This window comes from Macrobrachium rosenbergii, chromosome 55 (genome assembly GCF_040412425.1).
Source record: "Macrobrachium rosenbergii isolate ZJJX-2024 chromosome 55, ASM4041242v1, whole genome shotgun sequence".
Taxonomy (NCBI): Eukaryota; Metazoa; Arthropoda; class Malacostraca; order Decapoda; family Palaemonidae; genus Macrobrachium; species Macrobrachium rosenbergii.
This window is the reverse complement of record NC_089795.1, coordinates 34,126,852-34,151,961: the sequence shown is the minus strand read 5'-3', so window position 1 is coordinate 34,151,961 and position 25,110 is coordinate 34,126,852. Positions and strand designations below refer to the sequence as shown.

General features: G+C 39.2%; 1 protein-coding gene across 4 annotated transcripts in view; it reads right to left on the bottom strand.

Annotated features, from left to right (window-relative positions):
* Positions 1-25,110, bottom strand: part of LOC136835956 (cyclin-dependent kinase 6-like) — a 541,856-nt gene that overhangs the window by 257,544 nt on the left and 259,202 nt on the right. For 3 of the 4 annotated variants that reach the window (XM_067099855.1, XM_067099854.1, XM_067099857.1), the window contains 2 exons: positions 23,866-24,449; positions 23,152-23,323 (listed from right to left, as the gene is read on the bottom strand). In XM_067099855.1, coding sequence (XP_066955956.1) covers positions 23,152-23,323; positions 23,866-24,079 — 386 coding nt within the window. In that variant the 5' untranslated portion in view covers positions 24,080-24,449. Of the gene's footprint in view, positions 1-23,151; positions 23,324-23,865; positions 24,450-25,110 lie in introns of those variants that run through there. The other variant, XM_067099858.1, reaches the window with a different exon arrangement.

Sequence of the window (25,110 nt, the reverse complement as noted above, 5' to 3'; positions counted from 1 at the left end):
GAAGTAACACCAAATAATTAATCCTTAAATACCATGTGCATACTGACTTGATTTGAATTACAGAACACCATAACTGATAGATATATACATTTAACTGTCAAATGATGTGCTTAAAAGTTCAAAATTATCTATAACATCAAATTTTATATCTAATCTTAAACTTTATAACACATCACTTGAAGGTTACATTATTTGCTTCCATTTCATGAACATTTTGTACGATTTAAAGTTTTGTGAAATTATCAAAGGAATACGGAAATTCGATATTGGAATTTGTTTATGTAACATAAACTTCCAACAAACGAATAAAATACTACGAACTTCAAAATAAACCATCTATATTCAGAGAGAAACCCCACTTTAAGTGTATTGCAAAATCTATCATTATTCCACAGCATCTCGCAGGGGAGTACACAATACAAATGTACCGGAGAAACAAACTCCCTCCTAAAATAAGCAGAGAGACAGAGGAATATCCCAGCGATGACAGAAGTTGATTTCAATACAGGTGAAGATACCAATCCCGAAATCCAAAGGTGGCCTTTCTCCATTTACCTACCTAGTTAGCGCTGTCATTCTTGACCAAGGTAAAACTGATATACAGTGCATAACGAATTACACAATTGAAGACTAATAACAGAATTCGTGCGATATCTGCCTGTGCACCACAGTATATGTCATCCATAAGCGTCATTTATTGTGAAAGTTGTGCAAGAACCTGCATTATTTTGGATAAAAGTTAACGGGGAGAGAGAGAGAGAGAGAGAGAGAGAGAGAGAGAGAGAGAGAATCACACTACACCAATGAGTTAATCCACTCCTTGTGTGCAAGGATCCAACTCGGATATTCACACACAACTGCAACTAGTTGAAAATAGCACAACATGAGGGATCCCCTACCAGAGCCTATTATCCTTCCTTCAGTCTTTGATATACACCTCCCGTTCGTCCACAATCCTGTCGACTAGCCACCCAGGGAGGTCCAAGAACCCCCCTTCCCCCCTTGAGGCAAGTCACTCAGGAAATACAGTTGAATACGCCATTTAGGCTGTGTAATTCCTCCTTAATTCGCATAATGAAAGAAAAAAAAACTAAAGGCCGACGCTTGGAAGAGCGTTCACAAGGAGGAGGCGCTAGAATAAAAAATGAAGGAATGGTCTCATTTCCACTAAAACCATTTTTTTGTACCATTACCAGGAAATGATGACAATGGGGGCCGTTGAAAAAATCCATTAGTATAAGAGAATGTGTCAATTGCGTGGAACTAAACAGGAGAAACTGTTCAAACCACAAAAGGAAACTTACAAGAGAGCGAGAATCTCTAAGACCATATATGTATGTATGTTAATGCCTTTACACAGAAACATAACCTTTTTAATTTATACAATGGTGCTTTGAAACCTAAAACAAAACAAAAAAAAAAAAAAAAACAGAAACGCCATAAAAACATATAACAGACAAGTACTTTGCATACGTTATACATGAAAACGAAAAAAATACTTTTACGTTTACTTTCATACACAAAGACAGTATTATAATCCTTATGTATCCTTAAATTGAGCTGCTTTTGGCAACTTCAGTCCATTAGAAGAAGAAGGTCAGATCAAGTCTTTAGACCTGCTTAAGATTAAGTGATTAAGATATGTTCTCTTTTCGTCCAAGGACTAATCGCCGGTTACAAGACAATATTACTTGGCAGCATCAGTAAAATGGTAAACGCCTTGCAGGATCTCGGAACTGCCATATTAATGATGACAATTTGTGCTGTTACTTTAGGCCTCAGTTCAACACAAGTAATCTAACCTTACGAATGTAATTATCCTATTTTATAAAGAGAACTAACAATTTTTACCATTTACATCAACAGTACAGGAAACACCGAAGAGGTATTGCAAATTTATATAACAATATAGCACTAAATTCAGGTTACCTGGCACTACTCGCACCGGATCCTAAAACACCTACTAGCAATCAAAAACTGCGAATCATAACACCCAGTTGCAATTTCGTCTAATTACTGTCATCAGAAGTCGCCAGCTTAAGACACTGACTTGCGCATTTCAACGCTAAGAGCCTTCCTATGTTTGAGAGAGAGAGAGAGAGAGAGAGAGAGAGAGAGAGAGAGAGAGAGAGAGAGAGAAATTAGGTATCCAAAGGTTTGATGGACAAGCGATAACGTAGAAACGAGACACTTTTACGGGTAAGGGTCGGCCTCCTCCACCCTCACCAATAGGGGGTTCTTCTCCCAACTCCCCAGTTCCCCTCCTCCTCCAAGTCTGCATTCCGCCAACCAAACCGGGATAGACCTGTCTCAAGGACCTGAAGGAGGAGGAGGAGGAGGAGGAGGAGGAGGAGGCCCTTTGGTACCCCAGCCTCATACTCTTGCCTTTTCCCAAAGGGCATCATCAAGCCACGGTCCGCAGAAATACTTTCCTTCCACCTTCTACAGGTAATGTAAGTTTTGCTTTTTAAAAGTGAGTCTCCTATAGGGTGCAAAGATCATAATCTGCTGTTGATAAACGCTTAAAACCGATCAGAACAAATTACTGAACCAGGCTTTAGAATACCTAGTTTATTCTGAATAATTGAACAATCGCATCATTTGAATTCATTAGTCTATTTAATATGAACCAACGGCATCCGGTAGCTGTACAAAAATGACATATTAAGGACTCTAAGAGCAAGACACTAGATGTAGCAGTACTATAATTTAAGTGTGAATAATCTGCTAGCCTTCCTAATGTAAACTGACTTTGTTTTTATTGCTAATGTTTCAGGCATTCGTTCATCGTGTAGACTACTTGTTAAATTCAGATAACTTCCTAAAACTACAAAGGAATATACATATATATATATATACATATATGTGTGTGTGTGTGTTATACGTAAGTTTAAAAATTTTAGTCAATGGAAATATTTGTGCTATGAGAATGGGCTAGCCATTCTTTCTGACTGGCTCATTCTGCAATGCTTGCAGCACTATGGAAGACACTGTTTGCACCGCAGGCATATAGATGAAATTCTTCTCCAAAGACTTTACTATAAAACACAACAAAATATCACTCCCAGGGTCTAGGGAAAGACGGCTTACCTGCATTACAAGCAGAGCTACAAAATCCAATCCCTTCAATATATAAGAGCGAAACGCTTCGAAAATAACAGAAATATTCATTACACATTTTTTTTATTTGTCACCTGCTTTCTATAAACTCATCAGCGAAAGAGACAGTGAAAATACCTAAAGATAGTCAAGTCAGTCCACTTAATTCTCGATCGGGGGACAATGCACCTGTCATAGGGCAATCGCTCGCTAATTGGCAATTAACACCACTTCACCTACAAGGAAAACGCATTAGATTAAGCAATTCCCTAAGGACGTCATAAAGTCCTAAGGGACAAAGGAAAATAACAAGTCTAAATGCCTTTCCTTTAATTTGACTCAGTCTCTGTACAAATAACCTGTGCCCACGTCTGCCTCCCCTCCCCCCAAACTTTGGTCTGCTACCAAGGCCCTCTTCAAGCATTAACACCTGAAAGCGACAATTCTTCCACTTGGCCTCTTCAGTGCCTCTCCTTCCTTGTGTTCCCATGGGCTTTTTTTTTTTTTTTTTTTTTGAGAGAGAGAGAGGAGAGAGAGAGAGAGAGAGAGAGAGAGAGAGAGAGAGAGAGAGAGAGAGAGAGAAGAGCTTCTTCTCTAGGCAGGAAGAATTCCAATTAGGATGCCTCAATGCCACTTACTCATTAACAAACGGGTAACAACAGAGAGAGGAGTGTGGTTTATGACCCTTACGTATTTGTTTAATAGGTGTCTCAGAATGTCGCACGAATCCGCTACTTCAACGTGGAAGCCGATGGATAAACAGCACACACACACACACAGAGAGAGAGAGAGAGAGAGAGAGAGAGAGAGAGAGAGAAATTTATTCTCTTTTTTGGCCATGTAGGGACATCCGCTGCTGAATGCTTAACCTACATAGCACCTGCCATAAAAAAGAAAGCCAAAAGGCGCAAGAGAGTATGATGGCTATCCAACCATCTCATTTCTTCATTTAAAAATAATTAACTTCAATTTTTCCCGTAGTACATTGCTTATAAAAGCACTATGCAGCACTTCACAATAACACGCAACCCTGTGGTTTCATTTATTGAGAGCTAAAGTGAATACTGAATTATCAGAGCCTTCAAGAGCATCAATTAAAAATGGGTTTTATCACCAAAAAAAAAAAAAAAAAAAAAAAAAAACTGCTCTTGAATCCCAGATGCAAGGCATAATACTACCAAAGTACTCTCACTTTTGCATACTTACGGTACACTGCCATATGAAACTAAACCTGGGTAAAATTATTAACGTTTTAATAAATATTAAATGATCTCAATTTTATTTTAAACTCTATGAACCTTTAACGAAACTAACGATATATGTATATAGTTAAGAATGTGACACTACAAGATCTTATGCCTTTTCTCGGAAGAACTCTGAAACTCTCAGAATGTCTGAGAATGCTCTAATGTATAAAAGGCAAAAAATCTTGTACCCCGTTGTTTCATTTTCTTTGTAAATGTAAATGTATATCATATATATATATATATATATATATATATATATATATATATATGTGTGTGTGTGTGTGTGTGTGTGTGTGTGTGTGTGTGTGTGTGTGTGTGTGTGTGTGTGCTGTACTGCGCGCATGTCCTACACACCTCATTTCTTCGAGTTCTGATTGCGTGAACCTCAACTTTTCCCATCTTCCTTAGTAAATCATCGTGTCCTTTCTTCTTCCTCCTATTCTTCTTCCTCATCTTCGACTTTTATCTTTACCACCAGCTTAGCCCACCACTTCCCAAGGGAATCGCGAATACCATCTGGGTTTGCGAATACCTTCTTCTAGAAGGACCATAAAACATCCAGTGTTTGAAACGACCGAGGGCAGGTGACACTGGTCTCAAGATCTCCTCTCCCTCCCACCCCAGCAATAACCTTACATGCCACGGAAGACATGCCTTTTCAATTTAGCTCAAAACTCTGGCCAATTTCGCTGGGGCCCTGTTCGCAAAGATGGACCCTACAGATAGACGCGCGTATGGAGTGCCCTCTCCAGTCTCTTGGGCATCATAAATACCCTGGGGGAGGCCACTTAACAGTACAGACAAAAGTTAAGTGAACATGATTACTGGAAAATGACACATGTTGCAGCCACCTAATTACTGTGATTTTTTTATGAGTTTAAAACTTTTATTTCGGGATGTAATGCAAGAGGCCTCTAATAATGATTATAGTAATGCGGACAAAAATGGCATGAAAAATATCACATGACCTGCTGTCATATCCTATTACTCCCTCACGCCCCTGCCTTTGGAAGGAGGCCAGGTCATAACCCGGAGATAAGACAACGATGTGCCTACGACTTTTAAAACCTGCCATAACACTCTCCCTCGTCTACCTAATCCCTACTGTGCCTTTTTCACGATCTAATCCTTTTTCAAGGGGGGGTGGGGGAGGTTGAAAATCTAACCCTCCTGAGAAGCCTCCTGATTCCTTCAAGAGTCTCAGAAATTGGCGAGGCTTATCACGTCCCAAGAATTTCCTAAATAGCAATCCCTGTCTCTCTTCACTTGGAACATGACTGCGATCCTTCCTTTGGGTCTCCTACGGGAGTCAAGACCGAGTAACAAAATCGAAAACTGGTAGGCCTACGCGTGACATGGAATGTTATACGCGTGGCCTCAGCGTTAAAAAAAAAAAAAAAAAAAAAAATTCCCTAAAGGGCAGCGCAATAAACGTAAACCGAGATACTAAGAGAGCCTGCACAATTTTATTAAATACATACACATATTGTACATTTTCTTTTACACAGTACGCCTTCTGATCTAAAGGCTACCATATTCCCCTGCAATAAGGATCGTTGGAAATAGTTTTAGAACGATTGTCGATGTAATACTATGAACAATAATAATGCATTCATACACAGCTACTCATGTAATTTTCAAAGAAAGCTCGCAGCATGACGTACGTACAGTTCTACAGCTTCTGCCTGCGTTTTACGACAGCACTACACTGAAAAATATCATTTTTAAATTCGTATGTCAACTGTATCGACAACTTTACAGTATGCACTTACCAGTGAGGAAATGACTTGGAAGGGGGAGTTTACATTTCACTTGTCTGAATTGATTTAGATGCACAGGTAAGTCATATAAAAAAAAAAAACCGCTGAATCGTACACGTATAAGCGCTGGCTAATACTCGTGAATCTTATTTAGAGTTCAGAAAGGATCCCAAAGACCTAACTAAACATAAGCATACTTTCCCGAATATTACACAGTGACTTTTAATTATAGAAAATAAAATTATCTCAACTTTTACCACCAAAATTCGTAACAATTCACATGAAAATCACGGATTCATAAACTGTTGAACACATCAACGATTACTTTTCTTTGGCAAAAGAAATCAAAAGGCAGCAAAATTACTTCAACCAAACTATGATTACCAGCCTATTCTGACTCACCCAACAGTAGCATCCAACTACATATATCAAAAATTGAAAGAAAAGGCATGGACATAGCTTCCACTACTCACATGGAACAGGACGGACTGATTTTCGTCTTAAATTATTGACCTGAAGACGCATAAAATAAGCCAACTTGTGCAGATAAAATTTCGTCCAATGGGATATCACATAAATTGCCACAATTTCGTCAAATTTTCACTACGAGATCTTTAAAACATAACGTCCCGCGGCCTTTTCCACATACGTTAATAAATTGCGCAATATCCCCAAGCCCCGCAGTCACGTGAGCAGTCACCACAGATAGCATAGACGACGATTTTCCGCTCGCCCGTCGGGGAGCGCTGATGACGTTGATAGCGATTTCGCGCACTTCGCTCTTCGCCCGCTGATAAGGCGAGATAGCGCCTATTGTAGCCCCCGGCGGAGTGATAGCGATGAGACACAGTGATGCCGATTTCACACTTCGTCAAGGGTATCAAAAACGGAGACAGGGAGAGAGAGGGGAGTTAAATCTTTTACTCTGATGGGATGCGGGCTACCTCACTGAGGTCCTCCCGTTTCTTCTTAGCTACGATATGACCGTGTTCATTTTGACAGACTACTAATTCTCAAACGTTATTTTTCCCCTTCACTTATCTCCGTCCCAACGCATGACGACCCGTAAGTCAACTAGGGTTCTTCAACTTGAAAGATGAGCATGCTACCATTGCGCCAGAGTAGTAAGAGGGGAAAAGGACTAAAAGTATAACGAAAAGAGCATATCAAGTATAAAATTAAAACGACTCCGCAATAATAAAAGTCGAGGGAAAATTTTGTTACTGAAAATCTCAAATAAATTTAACAGGCTTGACAAAGTCGAAAAAATCTTCACAAATGACACAGTAATTTCACATTTTTTTCATTTTTAAAGCAAATCCCATCAAAGATACTCAACAAATCTCTCGGTATTTTACGTAAATCCTTCATCCTATTACACAAAGGGGACCGAAGAGAAACCTCCGGATTCAAATTCCTTAGGACTACCATAAAAGGGCTTTAAAAAATGTGGACCCCATGCTAAAATCCCGAGAGAGAGAGAGAGAGAGGGCGAAAACCGCAAAATATCCTTCAGGGACGAGAGTGGAAGGATAGATAGATGGCTGGATTGAAGTTAGGTCCAAAAAAAGAGAAACATCTTGGAAGAAGGCTCTCGAAGGAAGAGGGGAGAAAAGGACAATTCCTTCGGGAAGGCCCCATTCGCGTGGCCTTATCCAGGATCCTGGCCGTATCCTAATCTCGATCGCGGTGTTTCCCGAACCTTATCCTTAGGAGGAGCAACCTTTAACGACTGACGAGGTGAAGGGTAGTTGCCCATAAGAAGAATTTAAAAGCTTGGGCGCGTTTCTAACTGGATGCATAAGCACCGATGACTCCCAGATATTGAGGCTTATTGATAGAAGTCTGTCTCACACACGCACACACACAAACATGTATGTATACACACATACACTACATGTGTGTATATATATATATATATATATATATATATATATATATATATATATATATATATATATATATACTCATATATATATATATATATATATATATATATATATATATATATATATATATATATATATATATATATATATATATATATATATATATATATATATATATATATATATATATATATATATATATATATATATATATAAATATAATGTTATACTCCCTTTTCCCCTTAGGATTGGCTGCTCAAAAAGGTGATACCTTACCAGTTTCAGCATGGATTTTTGGGGTGGGGTTGCTATATCCATGTCCTGCCCGCAGATTGTTGCAGGATTCATGCGCAGACGGCGTACAGGATTTCCTGATGGGTACCCACCCTAGTACTGACCAGGTCCAATGCTGCTCACCTTTGCTAACTGGACGACCAGCGGTGCAACAAACATTTTGCTACACATGCGCAGTTTAATCTCCACTAGTCGTCGATAACTTGCGAAACCAACCATCTCCATTACTCTCTCTCAACGCATTAAGACAGCCGAAAACTGACGTAAAACAAAAATACCTTTATAGCAATTATGACTTTGGCAACTAAAGCTGATAACGCAAATATCCGTCACCATATTTAAGAATTCCAAGTCTTAAATTTCAAACCGCATACAAGTCCAACTTTGCCCAACCACCCTAGACGACGACGTTCGAACGCTGCCTTTTTATGATGTAGGAAACGACTCTTTAATCTCGTCTGGCGCCTTTCTCTTAATCTACCCTTGTTACCAATCGGACCTGCCTCCCTTCACACCGCGCCTTATTTCCTCTCTTTTACACATTTCATATTCCTCAACACTACGGACAGGGGAGATGAACAAGAGGAGCTGTCTCGAACCCTCCCATCCCCACCATGAAAGTCTCACACAGACCCAGAACGATATATCTGTTCAAACGTATTAACTGTGACGTTTTCCTTATCAGCGTCACAAAACCAATCACGTCAACCCTCGTCCTGCGTCACTCAGCAGTCACTCTGTTCCGGCAGAACGCTGTTCATTTCACTGTCCTTTCGTTATTAAACGTTTCTACTCCCTATTACGAAATTTACGAATATCTGTGATATCTAAGTGCCCGCAAACACTGTATATGGATGACGCTCATTTAGGGGAGATAACTAAGTACCGTTGTTACCTATTAACTTTCCTCAATTAAACCTACCCTAACATAACCATCCTTCCATACCAAGGGATTCGTCCAAAAATCTATAACATGCGTCCCCCATTCGCGCACACTACCCCGTTGAAAAAAAAAAAAAACATTAAAAAAATTCAGATCTCAGATCAACGCCACCTAATCTCATTATAACCGTGATGTTACGCTACTCAACCAGACAAGGGCCCAGTCATTTCTCCCATACGTGCTCAAAAAGTAGGCGGAAATGACGCGGGATCAAAGATCACATACTTGGAAATGATTCTTAGGTCTTTTTTTCTTTTGATCGTGACAGAGAGAGAGTAGAATTAAATCTCTAATGCGTGACTACAAAACACGCATAACCATCTGCTCATCATGATCCCCTATAAAAATGGACGCAAAAAGAAAAAAGCTCCGCATATTTCTCATACTCCGGATGTCTTCCTTCCCTCCAGAAAGAATATCAATGGCACACTGGCACTGCTACATTATTGCACCTTTGAGTTCTAATATATATATATATATATATATATATATATATATATATATATATATATATATATATATATATATATATATATGTGTGTGTGTGTGTTGTGTGTGTGTGTGTGTGTGTGTGTGTGTGTGTGTGTGTGTGTGTATTGTGTGCTATATATAAACTAGCGAAAAATTAAATGCTATTCGAAACTAGATGTTAAAGATATTCTGAAATAAGTACATTCTACCAAACCAGCCCCATACAAAAAATCACCGAGTGTAATAGCGTGCGCGCAAGTGCTTGGCTTGCGCGCTGGTTCACAGTAATCGGATGACGACGATACTCCCCGAAGCTCAGTGATAAAGTCTATGACAATGACGAATGTGACTCTCTCAAAGGTGCTTATGACTCATGTTCTCTTAAGCTGTATAAATGATGGTGACAAAAACGGCACGCGAGATGAATGCCTTGTTTATTTCTGACGGCTGTGGACGGACTAAGGGGGGCGGGGGAGATCGAGCACCACGTTGATTGTTAACGTCCAAAGAACTGTGGGTCTTCCAGTTTTTATTATTACTATTACTCAAAAGACGAACCCCATTCATATGGAACAAGCCCACAGGAGCCAGACTTGAAATTCAAGCTTCCAAAGATAAATAAACAAATTCATAATAAATAAATTGAGTAACTGCCAGAAAAGCAGGTCGCTGGGGAAATGGAGCATCAAAAAATACAGATGAATTAAAAGATCAATTCTCTGATGCATCAACAACCTAAATTAAATTGTTACACAACACAAATCTGCAATAAATTCTCTTATCCAGGGTAAATAAAAAAAAACAACTCGGTAATAATTCACTGAAAATTTAAAATGATGTTTCTTATATATCACAAACAAAAACTTGTTGTGGTTCTGCATCGAATATTATAATTCAATTATGTTAAGTATATCACTCAAATTAAATAATGAACAATAAAAAAATAAATGTTGGCATGCAGTATGCATTGCTAAAAAGTCAATTCTTTTTTACACAACAAATAAAAGAGCAGTTCCGTTATGAAGAAAGCTTCAATGTCAGTCAGCAATATAATGAAGTTAATGGATCTCGCTACTTACAATTGATCTTCCAAGGATTTTCCGACAATATAAAACGCAATCCTTAATCTTTATCCAATACAGCCCTTTATGCACTACTCATTAGGCATCCACTTCCCTAGCTTTTATCAGAACATTAAAACAACCTTAATCACCAGGAAAAAGAAGTAAATCTCGCTATCGAAAATGATATTTTCTTTCTAATGAGAGAAATAACTCACTCGCATCAATAAACCTGCTTCGCATAGCCATTTCAGCCATTATCTTTGCAGCCTTTCTTTCCAGGGGGACAACCCCAAAGCAACTACTTTCATTATGAAGCCATCAAGACGCCAGTAATTCACTCCTAACGTACCATAGCAAAACGCTTAAAAAGCGTCTATCGCTACCGCATTCATAACAGTTCCCGGATTCGGTTTCAAAATGGGCTGAAACTCACCACCGCTGCGACCACAGAAAACGGGAGATAAAAGCCCCAGAGCCAACATTTTTATGTAGACGTTTAGCGTCGTTGTGACCATATTAACATTTTATGCGGTTATCCCACTCTTTTTTTTTCATTGAGAGAGAGAGAGAGAGAGAGAGAGAGAGAGAGAGAGAGAGAGAGAGCATCTTAGACTGAAATAACAGCCGATTGGAACATCAACCCCATTAGGCTTTTATGTCTTCTATTAGGGTTATGATTGCTCCAGAGGAATGTCGGATACAGTCTTGCATTTCGTTCTCGTCGACTTTATGGGTTGTTTTAAACGCAGGGCAATTTCGTGTGCTGGTATGGGTTTGGAGAAGGTCGTGCTAAGGAGGGCTGAATGTTCGTGGAGTTTTCGTGTTGTTTCCTGCCATATTTGGCAATGTAACTGATAAAGTCCCATGAATGTATAGAAAACATTTTGCTTCGGATAGACTACACAAGCATTACTATAATGCTCAACAGATTGAGTGAACTAAAAACCATCACGAAAAGGTAATTACATACAGTAATAACATTGAACAAAATATAATGATAATAATGTTGAAGAAATCCACAATGCTGTAAGTGTATACACACACACACACGCATATATATATATATATATATATATATATATATATATATATATATACACACAAAAAAACGAGAATTTCGAAAACTTACTCAATTCTCATTCTCATTCCGATTAAGGAGGAACAAGCAGGTTCTCAAAAGCTCTCGTTTTGTATATATTTTTAATATATATTTACACTTACACCATTGTGGATTTCTTCACTATTTTAGTAACTCATGCGATTATGAGTCTTTTGTGAAGAATAATAATAATAATAATGAATTAAATCCACAACAGTCTAAGATATATTGTATTTAGAGAGAGCTTTCGAGATAATAACAAAACCAAACATCAGCATAAGATTATTTTTCTCATCCTGACTCGACACAGGGCTACAAGAACCATCTCTTGTTCCTTGTTATCAGAGTTTTATCTATTATCTTTTTGGTTTGCGGGACCATCACAACGTGGCATCTCCCTCGGCGTTTTTTGTGGCAAATGCGGTCAAGTGGATGGCTGGCCATTGGTGCTAGGGAACGGATGCTAGAGAGAGAGAGAGAGAGAGAGAGAGAGAGAGAGAGAGAGAGAGAGAGAGAGAGAGTCACCTGTGCAGAAAACTGTCACAAAGTCACTTCATACCCCTTAAAATAAGGTTCGCTCCTCAATAGGTGAATACACGAGTAAGAATAATACAAAAGAATGGGGGAGAGAGAGAGAGAGAGAGAGAGAGACTCTAAAGAAATGAGAAGAGAGAGAGAGAGACTCTAAAATGAAACTTACGGAGAGTATATATATATATATATATATATATATATATATATATATATATATATATATATATATATATATATAAATATATATATATATATATATATATATATATATATATATATATATATATATATATATATATATGTAACTGCTTCATGAGAAGAGTACATGCAAAGACATCCGTGACATATTTGATTATACCAGTTTTGAGGGTACTCCTATCAATGAATAACAGCTTGCGTAAAGTATTACATAAAAACGTAGATGAAAAGCATACTCTGTTTTTAATTTCTTATAAAGATAAACGGATGTTCTTGCCATGCTTAAATTCAAATCCAAGAAATACCTCATAGGCAACAGGAATAGGCATCATTCCTGCCAAAGGATTTTACAAACGCGGTGCCTTCCTATCAGAGCTTCTTCTCCGGGCTGCTCGAAGGAGCAAGGGCGCATACTGGCACAGGGTCCGTTTAATTTAGCAAAGATCAAGTTTCCAGCAAACGGTAATGGCAAGGATTTCTAAATGAAATCACAGCATCCACCACAAGCCCGAGCTAATAACTGCGCTCTGCCCCCCACCCCCTTTTTTTTTGGTGCACCTGAATAATTTTCTTTTTAATTGTCTGCTACTTTCCATTTTTCACATCAGTCAGGGATGAAATCCTACTTCTAAGTTGCTTATCCAAGCTAACGTCAATCACAACTACTGCTGGAGATGAACCAGTCCTTGGACGCAACTGGCACATTACAGGAAAACATTTCTGGTCGCTACGTCTCAAAAGATGTATTCATCAAGTCTGAGGCCAGCTATCAAAGACTGGACTTCCATATAATATAGGCAACACGTAACTTTGATAACCGGCAATCTAACTTGGTAAAAAAAAAAAAAAAAAGAGGGGGTGAGGGCGCCTGACCTTTTTTCCTTCTCCCCTTTTCTATCTACACAAAGCGAGATCAATCAGCAGAGGGCAGGTTGCATAAAGAGCCGAATATCAACCACTCTACACGTGGGTAATCTTCGAAATTTGATGGAATAAAAAAAGGAGGCCACCTCTTTGTGTAATTGTGGAATCGTGATGGGGTTGAAAAGAATTAATGTGGTGGTAGTGTGATGGGGGCGGACTGGTGATGAATGGGATGCCTCAGTGTCTGGTGGCAGCAGTGGCGATTTCTTACGATACCCTACATGCAATCCCATTCCTTCATACCCCTGTAAAGCCTCTGTGCCCTTCAACCATCCGCTCCAGTACCGCTTCCAATCTGGACTCCTTCCAGTGAAAAATAAAAAATGCTATTGAACAAATCCTTATTACTATTACTGCTACTTCTTGCGCAGTTAATGACTGTCCAATACAGCAAAACTATTCAGGACGGAAACATTAAACTAGAAAAAAAGGTATTCAAGGGAGAGGACTTTGCCCTTTGACAAATTACCTCACAACGTCTTCATATCAAAAATTTCACTTGCCCTTAAAAAATTACTCTATATATCAAAGACCAGGTTCCCCTTTCCTTTCACAAATAGCAGAAAACTGGAGCAACGATCTTTCTTCCTTCTTGCAATCTGCGCATGTATAAAAAATTGTTTTCGCAAGCTGAACTTATACAGAAAATACGTATTTGCAGTCTGAACATATAAAAAATAAAGATTTTGCAGTTTGCACATATACAAAAATTAATGTTCTTGCAGTCGGCACAAATATAGAAAATAAAGCTCCCGTAGTTTGCACATACATAGCTTACACAAAGCGGTTTTGTTATTGCACTTTCGTCTAAATAAAAACCAAATCCCTTCCTTCGCCAATGTGAAGTCTCTTCTTCAAACTCTTGCGGGCTCACGGGTCTCCTCAGCATCTCAGATCATCTCCTCATTCCTTGAGACAATGGAACCACCCAGACAATGGCCCCACATGCGATCAGGCTGAGCAGCATCTCAAATACAATCTTTTTAAAGAGATAAGATGAAGATCAGCCATCTCCAGTCGCATACCAGCGTCGTCCGCGAACGATAAAAACATTTAGCCCAAAGAAAAAAGCGGAGAAGGGGGAGGGGGTGAGGAGAGTCTGGGAAAGGATGAGGAAGGGGAGGGGGGGGAGTCTGGATTATTCTTTCTTAAGATTCAAAGTCCCTTTCATTGGATAATTCAAAGGAAGACCTTGGATCCCAAAGGGGATGTATTTAAAATTGATTCATGCACTGACTGCCTAAAATGCAAGCAATCGAGAGAGAGAGAGAGAGAGAGAGAGAGAGAGAGAGAGAGAGAGAGAGAGAGAGAGAGAGAGAGAGAGAGGTGCGGTCATAAAATCTAAATTCTTCACACACCTAACTGAAAAATCAACAGGAATTCTTAACACAAAACTTTACATTGAAATTCATGGGTAGCAAGAAGTTTAAAGAAACAGTGATTCTAACTGAGTAGAGACGGTATGTCGAAAAAAAGAAAATAATAAAAAAAAAGAAACATTTGAGAGTTTCCTCACATTTGAGAATATTCACAACCCATTTTCTTATACAACTTTCCATTCGTCTATTTTTTACGTTTGACCTCCAGCATCACTCCATACAAAAAGATAAGAGGTAGCTACTGAGACATTAGACACCCCTTTCTCAGACTCACTTTTAAACTAAGCAAATCACTCTCGTGCCTATACTTCACTTCCATATTAGAAACTTTCAATCGCAATTTTTCATCGACACCATGGATTCTCAACGATCATGCAAGCCTCAAAGCCATTAGCCGGTTTTCACACAACTCACTTTAGTTTCATAATAAATTCTTGGTCAATACATTCCCTATGCGTACACTGCTTCTCCCCTACCAATACCTCTTTCATCTGTTTTAGCTTTCCCAATCAAATTCCTACAAACACCTTCCCTGGTATACTAAGCAACCTTCCTCTTCTTCTTCTTCGTTTAACGGCACAATTTCTACAATTTCCTCTGTCAACTTCATTTTTTTTTTTAATAGGGACTTAAATTTTTCCTCGCAACCACTCCATGACCTTTCCCTGATCAAAGCATACCCTGCAAATCCTGGTCAGCTCTTCATCGAAACTTTCACCAGTCTTGCTTCTAATCTGATCAAGTAACTTCTGGTATCTTCTCATTCTTCAAATTTTTATTTAACTGCCCTCCCTCCTTACGTCCTCAACTGTCTTTTCCACAAGCTTTCTCCAACTTCCACTGATCTTTCCACTTTAATGCCATCAAGCCCAGCCTCTCTTCTAATTCAAAATACTCGCATCATCGACCAAGGACAGAATTTAATTCTTGCAATCGTGACATCACATTCTGCTCATTAACCTTTCGTTAGACACTTTTTTCCCCTCGAAGGGATGGCTCTAGGCGTTAACCATTTAGTTCTCAGCATATCTTTTGGAATGAGGTTGCTAGCCCGCACACTTTTAAAGAGGATTAAGCGGTGCTAGCTTAATTTGGCTGTTTGTATGCTCAGCAGTATAACGGAAATGTTACTGTCCATGAGATATTAATTTCTGGTATTGCACAATAATATATATATATGTGTGTGTGTGTGTGTGTGTGTGTATAGACATAGTACTCTCTATAATGATTATACACCTAACAGCAACAGTAGGCTGACCCATCCCAATAACATTATCAGTAGAAATCAAATAACAGTTAATGGGAAGGTACATATTTACAAAATCAGTAACAATTTTTAGAAAAACAGAAAAATATATCGTACCTGATTTTCTCCATCTCTAGGCAATAAACATGGAAAATAGAACTAGTTCTAAATACAGACGAAATAATGAATATAAGTCCACGCCGAAAAACCCATGAAGTTCTTCCTCTTCGTATTTTGTTACTGGAAAACTTTAACAGAATAAAATAAAAATCTCCCTCTTTCCTGTTGTTATTTTTAATATTCACAGACATGCTATGGCATTGGGCATTTCTCCCTCCTCTCGCAGCACCCTCCATCCCAGGGCCATCGTTGAGGGAGAGCAACCAACCATTAGGATCTCATTACTCGTGCAAAAACAGCGCCCGCATCCTCTCTCTCTCTCTCTCTCTCTCTCTCTCTCTCTCTCTCTCTCTCTCTCTCTCTCTCTCTCTCTCTCTCAGTTCTACAAACAAACTCTCTATCCCTCTCTCCTCTCTTTCCTATTTTATCTATAATCATCTCTCTCTATCTCTCTCTCTCTCTCTCTCTCTCTCTCTCTCTCTCTCTCTCTCTCTCTCTCTCTCTCTCTCTCTCTCTCTCTCAAAATGGTGCAAGAATTTTGAAATCTCTCTCTCTCTCAAAATGGTGCAAGAATTTTGAAAAAAATTTTCACAGCACCTCCAGTACACACAACATCAAATTATTCAAAACGGAAATAAATACAGAATGAAACGATAAACGACAAGAATAATATTAAATTCTATTTTCTTCCTAAATGCCTCTTTATTCAAAGCTGAAAGTACTAATTTCAGAAAGAATACTAGTACCTTAAACGCTTGAAGGATATTTTAAGGTTTATTAAAGGAACAAATCAAATGTGATTAAAGCACATTACATTCCAGATAAAGCAACAATAAATTATCAAGACCATTTGCTTAGAGAATAAGCAAATACTGCCTCCATTTTTCCCTTCCTTCACTCGCACCTAGGATAAGAAAGGGCATTCAGCCGCCTGTACCATTCTCCTTCGTAATTTTTTCATTGTAACTAAATCCACTTCAAAAACTCCTTTCAGAAACAAATATGTCCCAATCATTAAATTCCTCCTGTAAAAACATAAACGATAAGAATTGAAAACCCCATATCTGTAAAATATGAGAAACCACCGATTCTAGAGAAACCTTAAATAAAAAGCGCTCTCAAAGTAATAGTTTTCAAGACTTAATGTGAAAACCCTAACAACCTCAACCCTTAAAAATTAACTGAATTTTAAATCAAGGTGCATCCCTTATGTACGAAAACGGAGTGTAATTAGTAATGGATCCTAGTACGCATGTAGAAGCATACGTAACTATGTATGTATGTATGTATATGTATATATATATATATATATATATATATATATATATATATATATATATATATATATATATATATATATTTATATATATATATATATATATATATATATATTTATATATATATATATATATATATATATATATGGACAAAATATATATATAAAATATATATATATATATATATATATATATATATATATATATATATATAGAGAGAGAGAGAGAAAGAGAGAGAGAGAGAGAGAGAGAGAGAGAGAGAGAGAGAAATCCGCAGGTTTCACCCACGTGTGGCGAGTATTACTAAGTCGAGGCCCTCCAGTTATCAATTAAACGATGCTATCGTTTTGACAGAGCGCTGATCACTCACGTCTGTTGACTAGCCACCCCACACCTCTCTCTCCGCAATCCACAACAGTCGACTACAAACCAGGTACATAGTTCACTGCTCTGGTTAACAGAAACAGGCTGATTTCAAGGAGCGCGAACATGTCCCTCCTTGTTCGATTTGGGATCGAACGCTGATCATACAATTTGTAAACTGAACGCGCTATCACTAGTGCTCTGAGACAGAGAGAGAGAGAGAGAGAGAGAGAGAGAGAGAGAGAGAGGAGGGGGTAGGGACGATTAGTCCGGGCGACACGGTAAAAACCCTTTCGAACTCGATCCCAGAACCATGTAATCTTTGCATCAACTCGGCGTGACCACTATGCCACCCTAGAGCAAAGAACCTGATAAATGCCGGTTGACGCCGCGGTCCTGCAAAAAAGTTGAAACTTCCAGCAGCGGTTCTTGCTAGATTTAAAGGGCTGTGCTTTAACTGGAGGATGCCTCGGGTCATTCAAAACCCCGGCAATTGTGGATTAACCTGATATAAATTTGGAGAAAGATTTTCATGGAAACAGTTTTAGGGACAGCCAGCATACTTCGGAGATCTAATTCAATCCCAGGTACCAAAGATTCGTACTTGAATCGTACACCATAATTTCAGGAAGACTCAAAATTAAAAAAAAAAAAAAAAAAAAAAAAATCCAAGAATACTTCCAAGTAAAACGGGTGGGAGGCCTCCAAAAAAAAAATCTGAAATTTTATTTTTAAAAAAATCCAGATCAGAGACTACCCTCTACCAAGTGGCGTTTCCCATCTAAAACGATGCTTTAATCTTCTTAAAAAAATCTCCTTCCTCCCCCCAACTCTCTCTCTCTCTCTCTCTCTCTCTCTCTCTCTCTCTCTCTCTCCCTCACACTCTCTCTTTCTATCAGACGGCTCTCGAGCAGTAGCCCACACCCGTGGGTTTTTGGCGGGGCCAGCACACCCGGGCAACAGCAACAGCTGCTACGCGGGCAACCGCGCAAAGGGATGATGATGGAATGACGAGGCGTCTACCCAGAAAGCTGCCTGCTGAGGGCAGGGCTGGTTGTCGATGCTCTTCCCAGTCCTCGAGGTACGAAAATGTTAAAAAGAGAGGCCCGGAGATTGCATCTCTGATTTGAAGTCCACTACGCCCGTAATTACTGACGGGTGGGAAGATCGTCTGGCAGCCCTAGGAAATCGTTTGCTAGGAAGGCTGACTGGCAATCTTCGGGAAAAACAAGTGGATCATTACTCCATGACATTAATTACAACTAACGATAAGCGTATCTTGAAAACAACTCGATACTGCCGTGATGTTTAATTGATAACAGTATTTAGGCCATTACATTTTAATTTTCAGAATGTCAGTCAGTGAGCATATGCATTAGTTTTTCAGAGTAACAACATATACATGTCATCCAATATGCTCCAACACATTTCTTTCTGCATTTCAGAACTTGAAAAGAAGGAAATATAAAGTATTCGGATAATTTTAAAAAATGCAAATAGCAAATCATCTAAGCAAAGGTACGACAACTACACCTGTGCTGATAACATGGAAACATCTGATGCATATTGGCTTATTAGCTTTAGTGGTAGGAGTTTTCTCTTATACATTTGACATTTTTCAAACAAGTTTAATAAAAATCGGGCTACGATTCTCTCTCCTAACGCAAGTGCTAGACCCCTCGCATCAAAAGAGAGAAGACTATAGTTTGTTGGCCTTTACTGGCTGCTACCCAACCTTTGTGAATCGCAGAAACAGAGACATGAACGATAAATACAATGTCAAAATGTATACTGTCATATAATTAAAATGGAGGAGCACTGACAATACAACTCTCACTCCTCAGTGAAACCACTCACCAGATCCTCTCTCTCTCTCTCTCTCTCTCTCTCTCTCTCTCTCTCTCTTTCTCTCTCTCTCTCTCATTTCCTCCATATATCATCGTCACCCATCTCAACGATCATCACCGTCACGCCGCACTTTCCATCAACCTCTCACCGTCCTCTCATCTTATCAGCAGCCTGTCTGCAGCAATAGCAGCAGCTGCTGCAGCATCATTCTCCCTGCTACACAGGCCTCTGTCCCGTTATCTTTTATACCCCCAACATGAAATGCATTCTTCACTCATCGCGCTGGCAAATCCCATGCCAGTTTTCTAGTTTCTCGGTTAATTGTGCTCGCCATTCTCAGTCTTCCCGTCAAAACACCATGTCACTGAGGTCTTTTGGTCCTGCTCTCTACTGAATACAAAAGGAACTATCCAAGGACTGACAAAGTCTGGATTACATAAAAGCAATAATTGACTTTTACTTAACCTAACTGATTCTGAATTTGCCTCAAAAAATTACCGGAATATTATCATTTAAATCTTATAAAATCTAATTAACTCGATCGCGAGAACTAAGTTTTACCCCTCCGACAACGTCGAGCATATTTGCTTACCCATACAAAGAATATGGTAGTCCTAACCAAGACATAACAGTAACGTCACTGACTTGAGCATATCCTACGCCTTAATGTTCGATGGAGCCGAAGAACTGGTGGTTCAATATTTCTTAGACTGGTTTATGAACTTCTTTATATAAAAAGACAGCGGGTCTCCATTTATAATTTTTCGTCTGGTTTAACGACAATCCACGGATACTGAACTCCACGTTTGGACCTGCCGTCGTTTGGCCCGGGCATCCCTATTTCTCATGAAGGTTGACGATAACTTGGCCCGTGCTTCAGGACAGTGCTTTACGTCCCTTGGGTCGGGACATTCCATCTCGTCCTCTTATATAACCTTCATCCTTGATGGTATGGGTTTACTATCATACAACTTTTATACTAACGTAATAATTGTTCGCTTGTTTTCGTCAAACCAGTAAAAATACCTTCGACATAAAAAAAAAATTGACCCTGAACTATGCTAACAGTTCCACCACGACTAAGCATTACTCTGTATAAAGACCACGGCAATGAATTCCAATAAAGAAAATTGTAAAAATATATATAAAAAACACCATGTGGACTATGGTTACTTCAAAATGACCTCGAGGAATTTGGGATGCAGAGAATAAAAAACCCTATATTTTACTTCACATACTTCGGAAAAACTTAAAGTGATATTGGTCCCCTGTACGTAACACACCATCCGCAACATTTTATAGAAAAAGATATCCAAGGCCATCATTTAGACTCCGTAGCGTACTTACGATAAAAAAAAAAAGTATTTGGAAACATTTTTGCATCTGATGCAACCTTGGGCTAGAAAATAAAAGTTCAAGTATTTGAGAAGATACTTTATCATTAGATGCTAACTTGCAATGGAAAAAACTCATGTATTTGAAGATTTCCACATTAACTGGTGGCTTGTAATGGAAAGCATGAAGGGACGCTCGAACATACTTATACACACAATTCAAGGATATAAATTATTATCTCCGATTTAGAGAAGACGAGAATTCTCGGGACTGACACTGAATCTGCATTTAAATCTCCAAACTTAGTTTCGAGACCAAGGCAATGTTTATGGGAAAACAAACTTCAAATTTCCATTTTTCGTCAGAAAGGCAAATATACATTTGGTCTGAGTCGCAGACCAGCAATCAAACTACAATAGTATAAAACAAACTGAACAAGAAAATCCAATCCCTTTGGCTCAAATTCTTAATGTAAGGCAAAAATCATCAATAACCATACAGCCAACCGACCCCTACCATCTCGGTTGCTGTGCAGAATCCAGAGGTCCATACCAGGCCTGTTAAATACTATAATACCTTACCAAACTTGCGAGCCGCCTCTGGGCAAGGGCCCGTGCTGGAACATATCCGGCCTAATCCACCACCAACCAACATCATCTCTATGAAAGCCAATGGCGAGAGCAGTGCAAAAGTATGGATATACTCCCATCAAACCCATGCCAATTCATTGCTCGTCAATATGGTCTAGAGATTCAATAAACTCCAGGAATCCCACTATATTTCACGAAGGCAATACGTGTGCACAGTATTGTCTTCCATACAGATCCCGGCTTAAAGTCATCGAAGGACAGACAGCACCGTTCAAGAAAGGAAAAAAAAAAAGGTTCCTAATCTACCACCCCATCCTTTAAATCTGGTGATATCTTTCGGCCTTCAATTCCACTGTAATCATAGACATGGTGTCAGATGTTTCTCTGCCCTCCGTAGGATTCCTCATTTCTCATAATTTACACTGACAGCCTATAATCTTTGGAACTGTCTCCCTCGGTGCTTATCGGCCATAAGAAATTAACCAGTGCCTAGAGAAGTTCCTGGCCTTTTCTCTCTTGTTCAGCCAGTGGGGTGCTACCGGTCCAATCTCACATTCTGACAAGAAATGGTACATAAAATCACAATACCAGGGGAAAGTCTAAACCAATCCAATGAAGCACTGCCGTCAAGTTACCTCTTACCCAGCTAATTTCAGGTACCTTTCAGTCAATACTAACTCTCTCTCTCTCTCTCTCTCTCTCTCTCTCTCTCTCTCTCTCTTCTCTCTCTCCATATATATATATATATATATATATATATATATATATATATATATATATATATATATATATATATATATATATATATATATATATATATATACACACACATCTACACACAAATATCTCACATGAATTAAGATAAGAAGGATTTATCCTAACCAGGTAAAAAGCCTTATTGTAAGTTCTGGGTTTAATACCTGAATATATAGCTTTAATTATGATGAAAATACTCACACCGCAACACATATTTCTATGATATGCTAGTGATGTGATATCGCGTATTTCCTTTTTGAATATTCATTACAATTTTCAATGAATCTCTGATCTTGTGAGTAGCCAATTATTATTTCTTTTTACGTGATTCGCAAATATGACAGACTTATACAAATGGATCATTCGTCAACCGCTGGGAAATTGAGTAATTTGTCCCATTTTTTTTTTCTATCAAATATTCACCTTTTGCATTTACCTATTCGGTAGACAAACAAGTAACTTAAGCTTTTTCACTGCTAAGGCCAATGGTAGAGAGAGAGAGAGAGAGAGAGAGAGAGAGAGAGAGAGAGAGAGAGAGAGAGAGAGAGAGAGAGAGCATAAAGCTTTTTTTCTACGAAATGGAAAGGGGAAGAAAGTTTACGAGTCAGGAAAGACAGAAGCAGTAACCGAATATAAAATGAGTTAAAACAAATATTATGAAACCAAAGGGCAACCCGAGAAGGAATCCCTACAGGCTTCGAACAGCTTCACTCACCTGACAATATTCGGATGTTCGAATCGTTCGAGCTGCTTCAGGAGAGCGATCTCCCGGACGGCGTTCACGGGGACGCCTATGTCTTCGTGTAGGGTTATTCGTATTTTCTTCAGTGCCACCGCCCGGTCTATGTTGTTGCGGTCGCGGGCCAGGTATACCGTGCCGTACGCACCTGGTTCAAGAAACATTGATATCGCTGAGTCAGTCGGCTATAAAAAGATAATTTAACCAGACCACCAATTTGAAATTATTCTAACTCCAAGAGGTGGCCAGTATCGTGAAACAATTACAAAGGCCTGCCTTCTTGCTCAAACTGAATACAATTAAAATATGAAGAGAATTTTCTTCAGGTAGAACACCAAATTAATTGTGCACGCCTATAATATGCACAACACGAAACAATTTACAAGTATATGTGGTTTGCACCATCTTGCTAAGCTTCGTGACCATTTAGAGATATTACTTTTACAAGCAGAACTTTGATGGGATTTTGAAGTAAAACCTTTACCGATCCTGTTATGGGTTACAAGTAATGTAAATTTAGTTTTACAATTACAAGCTAAGTATTAAACATTATGTCAACAATATCCAGATTTTTTGTTTTCACAGACTTTTGTTAGGCACCCAACATAAGAGTCTCGTGATTGTGAGCTAATGCCTTATAAAAAAATAAAATAAAAGAAGAAAGTCGCTGAAAGGTAGATCGTCCCTTACCATTCCCGATGATGCTGACTTCTTCGTAGCTTTCGTTCGCTTTGGGCAGATCGGCGACGGAACTGACGGAGGCGGCGGTGGCAGTCGCGGCAGTGGTAGGGGCGGTGACGGGGGGTTGTTGGGGACCTTCAGTGGCAGGAGGGGGGGCACGAGACCCGCCCGTTTTGCCACCGCCCGACTCCCCGGCACCGCTACCAGAACTTGCCATGGTCATCACAGAAGCCTTTTTGGGGGGAATGGCACTGCTCGACACAACAGACAAACTCCGCCACAGGTGGTGGCACCACACGCGGGGGGCGTGGTGAAGGGGGAGGGAAGGCTCTCTTGTGAGAGCCTTCGTTTCCTTCCTTCCTTCCTTTCGGAAGCGCTAGAGGAGGAGGAGGAGGAGGAGGAGGGGTAAAGTGTGGAGGGAAGGCGTAGGCACAACAGGCGTGTGTGGCGGGTGTGGCTGGGCGTGTGAGCCCGGGCGGCGGACGCGTCAACAGCACCCAAAGCCGACGGAGCTGGCGACCGTCACCGCCGAGCTCACGGATACCATGGCAGAAGGCTCACGCACGAACACCCCTGTCGTTGTTGAGGACCATCTGCAAAGGGAGGAAAAAAAAAAAGAAGGTACGTTACAAGGACGTCAAGAACTAACAGCATTAAAGCAATATAATTCTTAATAAAACAGAAGCATCAGAACAGTGATATTAAAACTGAAAGCATCAAAACCTTTGCATTCAAACGAATGAATAAGAATCAACACCATGGTATTAAAACACTGAAAAAACAAATCGAAACCATCCTACAGATGTAAAAACTTATTTATTTTTCCATAAGGATCCACTAAAACCTGGGAGTGAAATGGAGTTATGAGAAGAAAACTAATCCATCCGGAAAAAAACATGAAAAATTTCTCCTTTCAATCATGAAGAATACAGATGGGCAGTAAGTTCAAGAAAATAATGTAATTAACAATCAATATCATAACAGTGCAAAAAGCTCAAAATAAAAAAAGTCCTGGAATCAGAGAGAGAGAGAGAGAGAGAGAGAGAGAGAGAGAGAGAGAGAGATTAACAATCCGCCTCTGCAATACCATCGCCCTGTTTCGTGAACATCAAAATCTCATCGAGAGGTTACAATAACTACGCAAAAGACTGTGAGAGGATCGGACTATCTTTGAAAAAAATCAGGAGCATTTGGCTTTAGGACTTCAAAAGGTTAATCAATATACTCACTTAACACTCAAAAACGCTCATTACT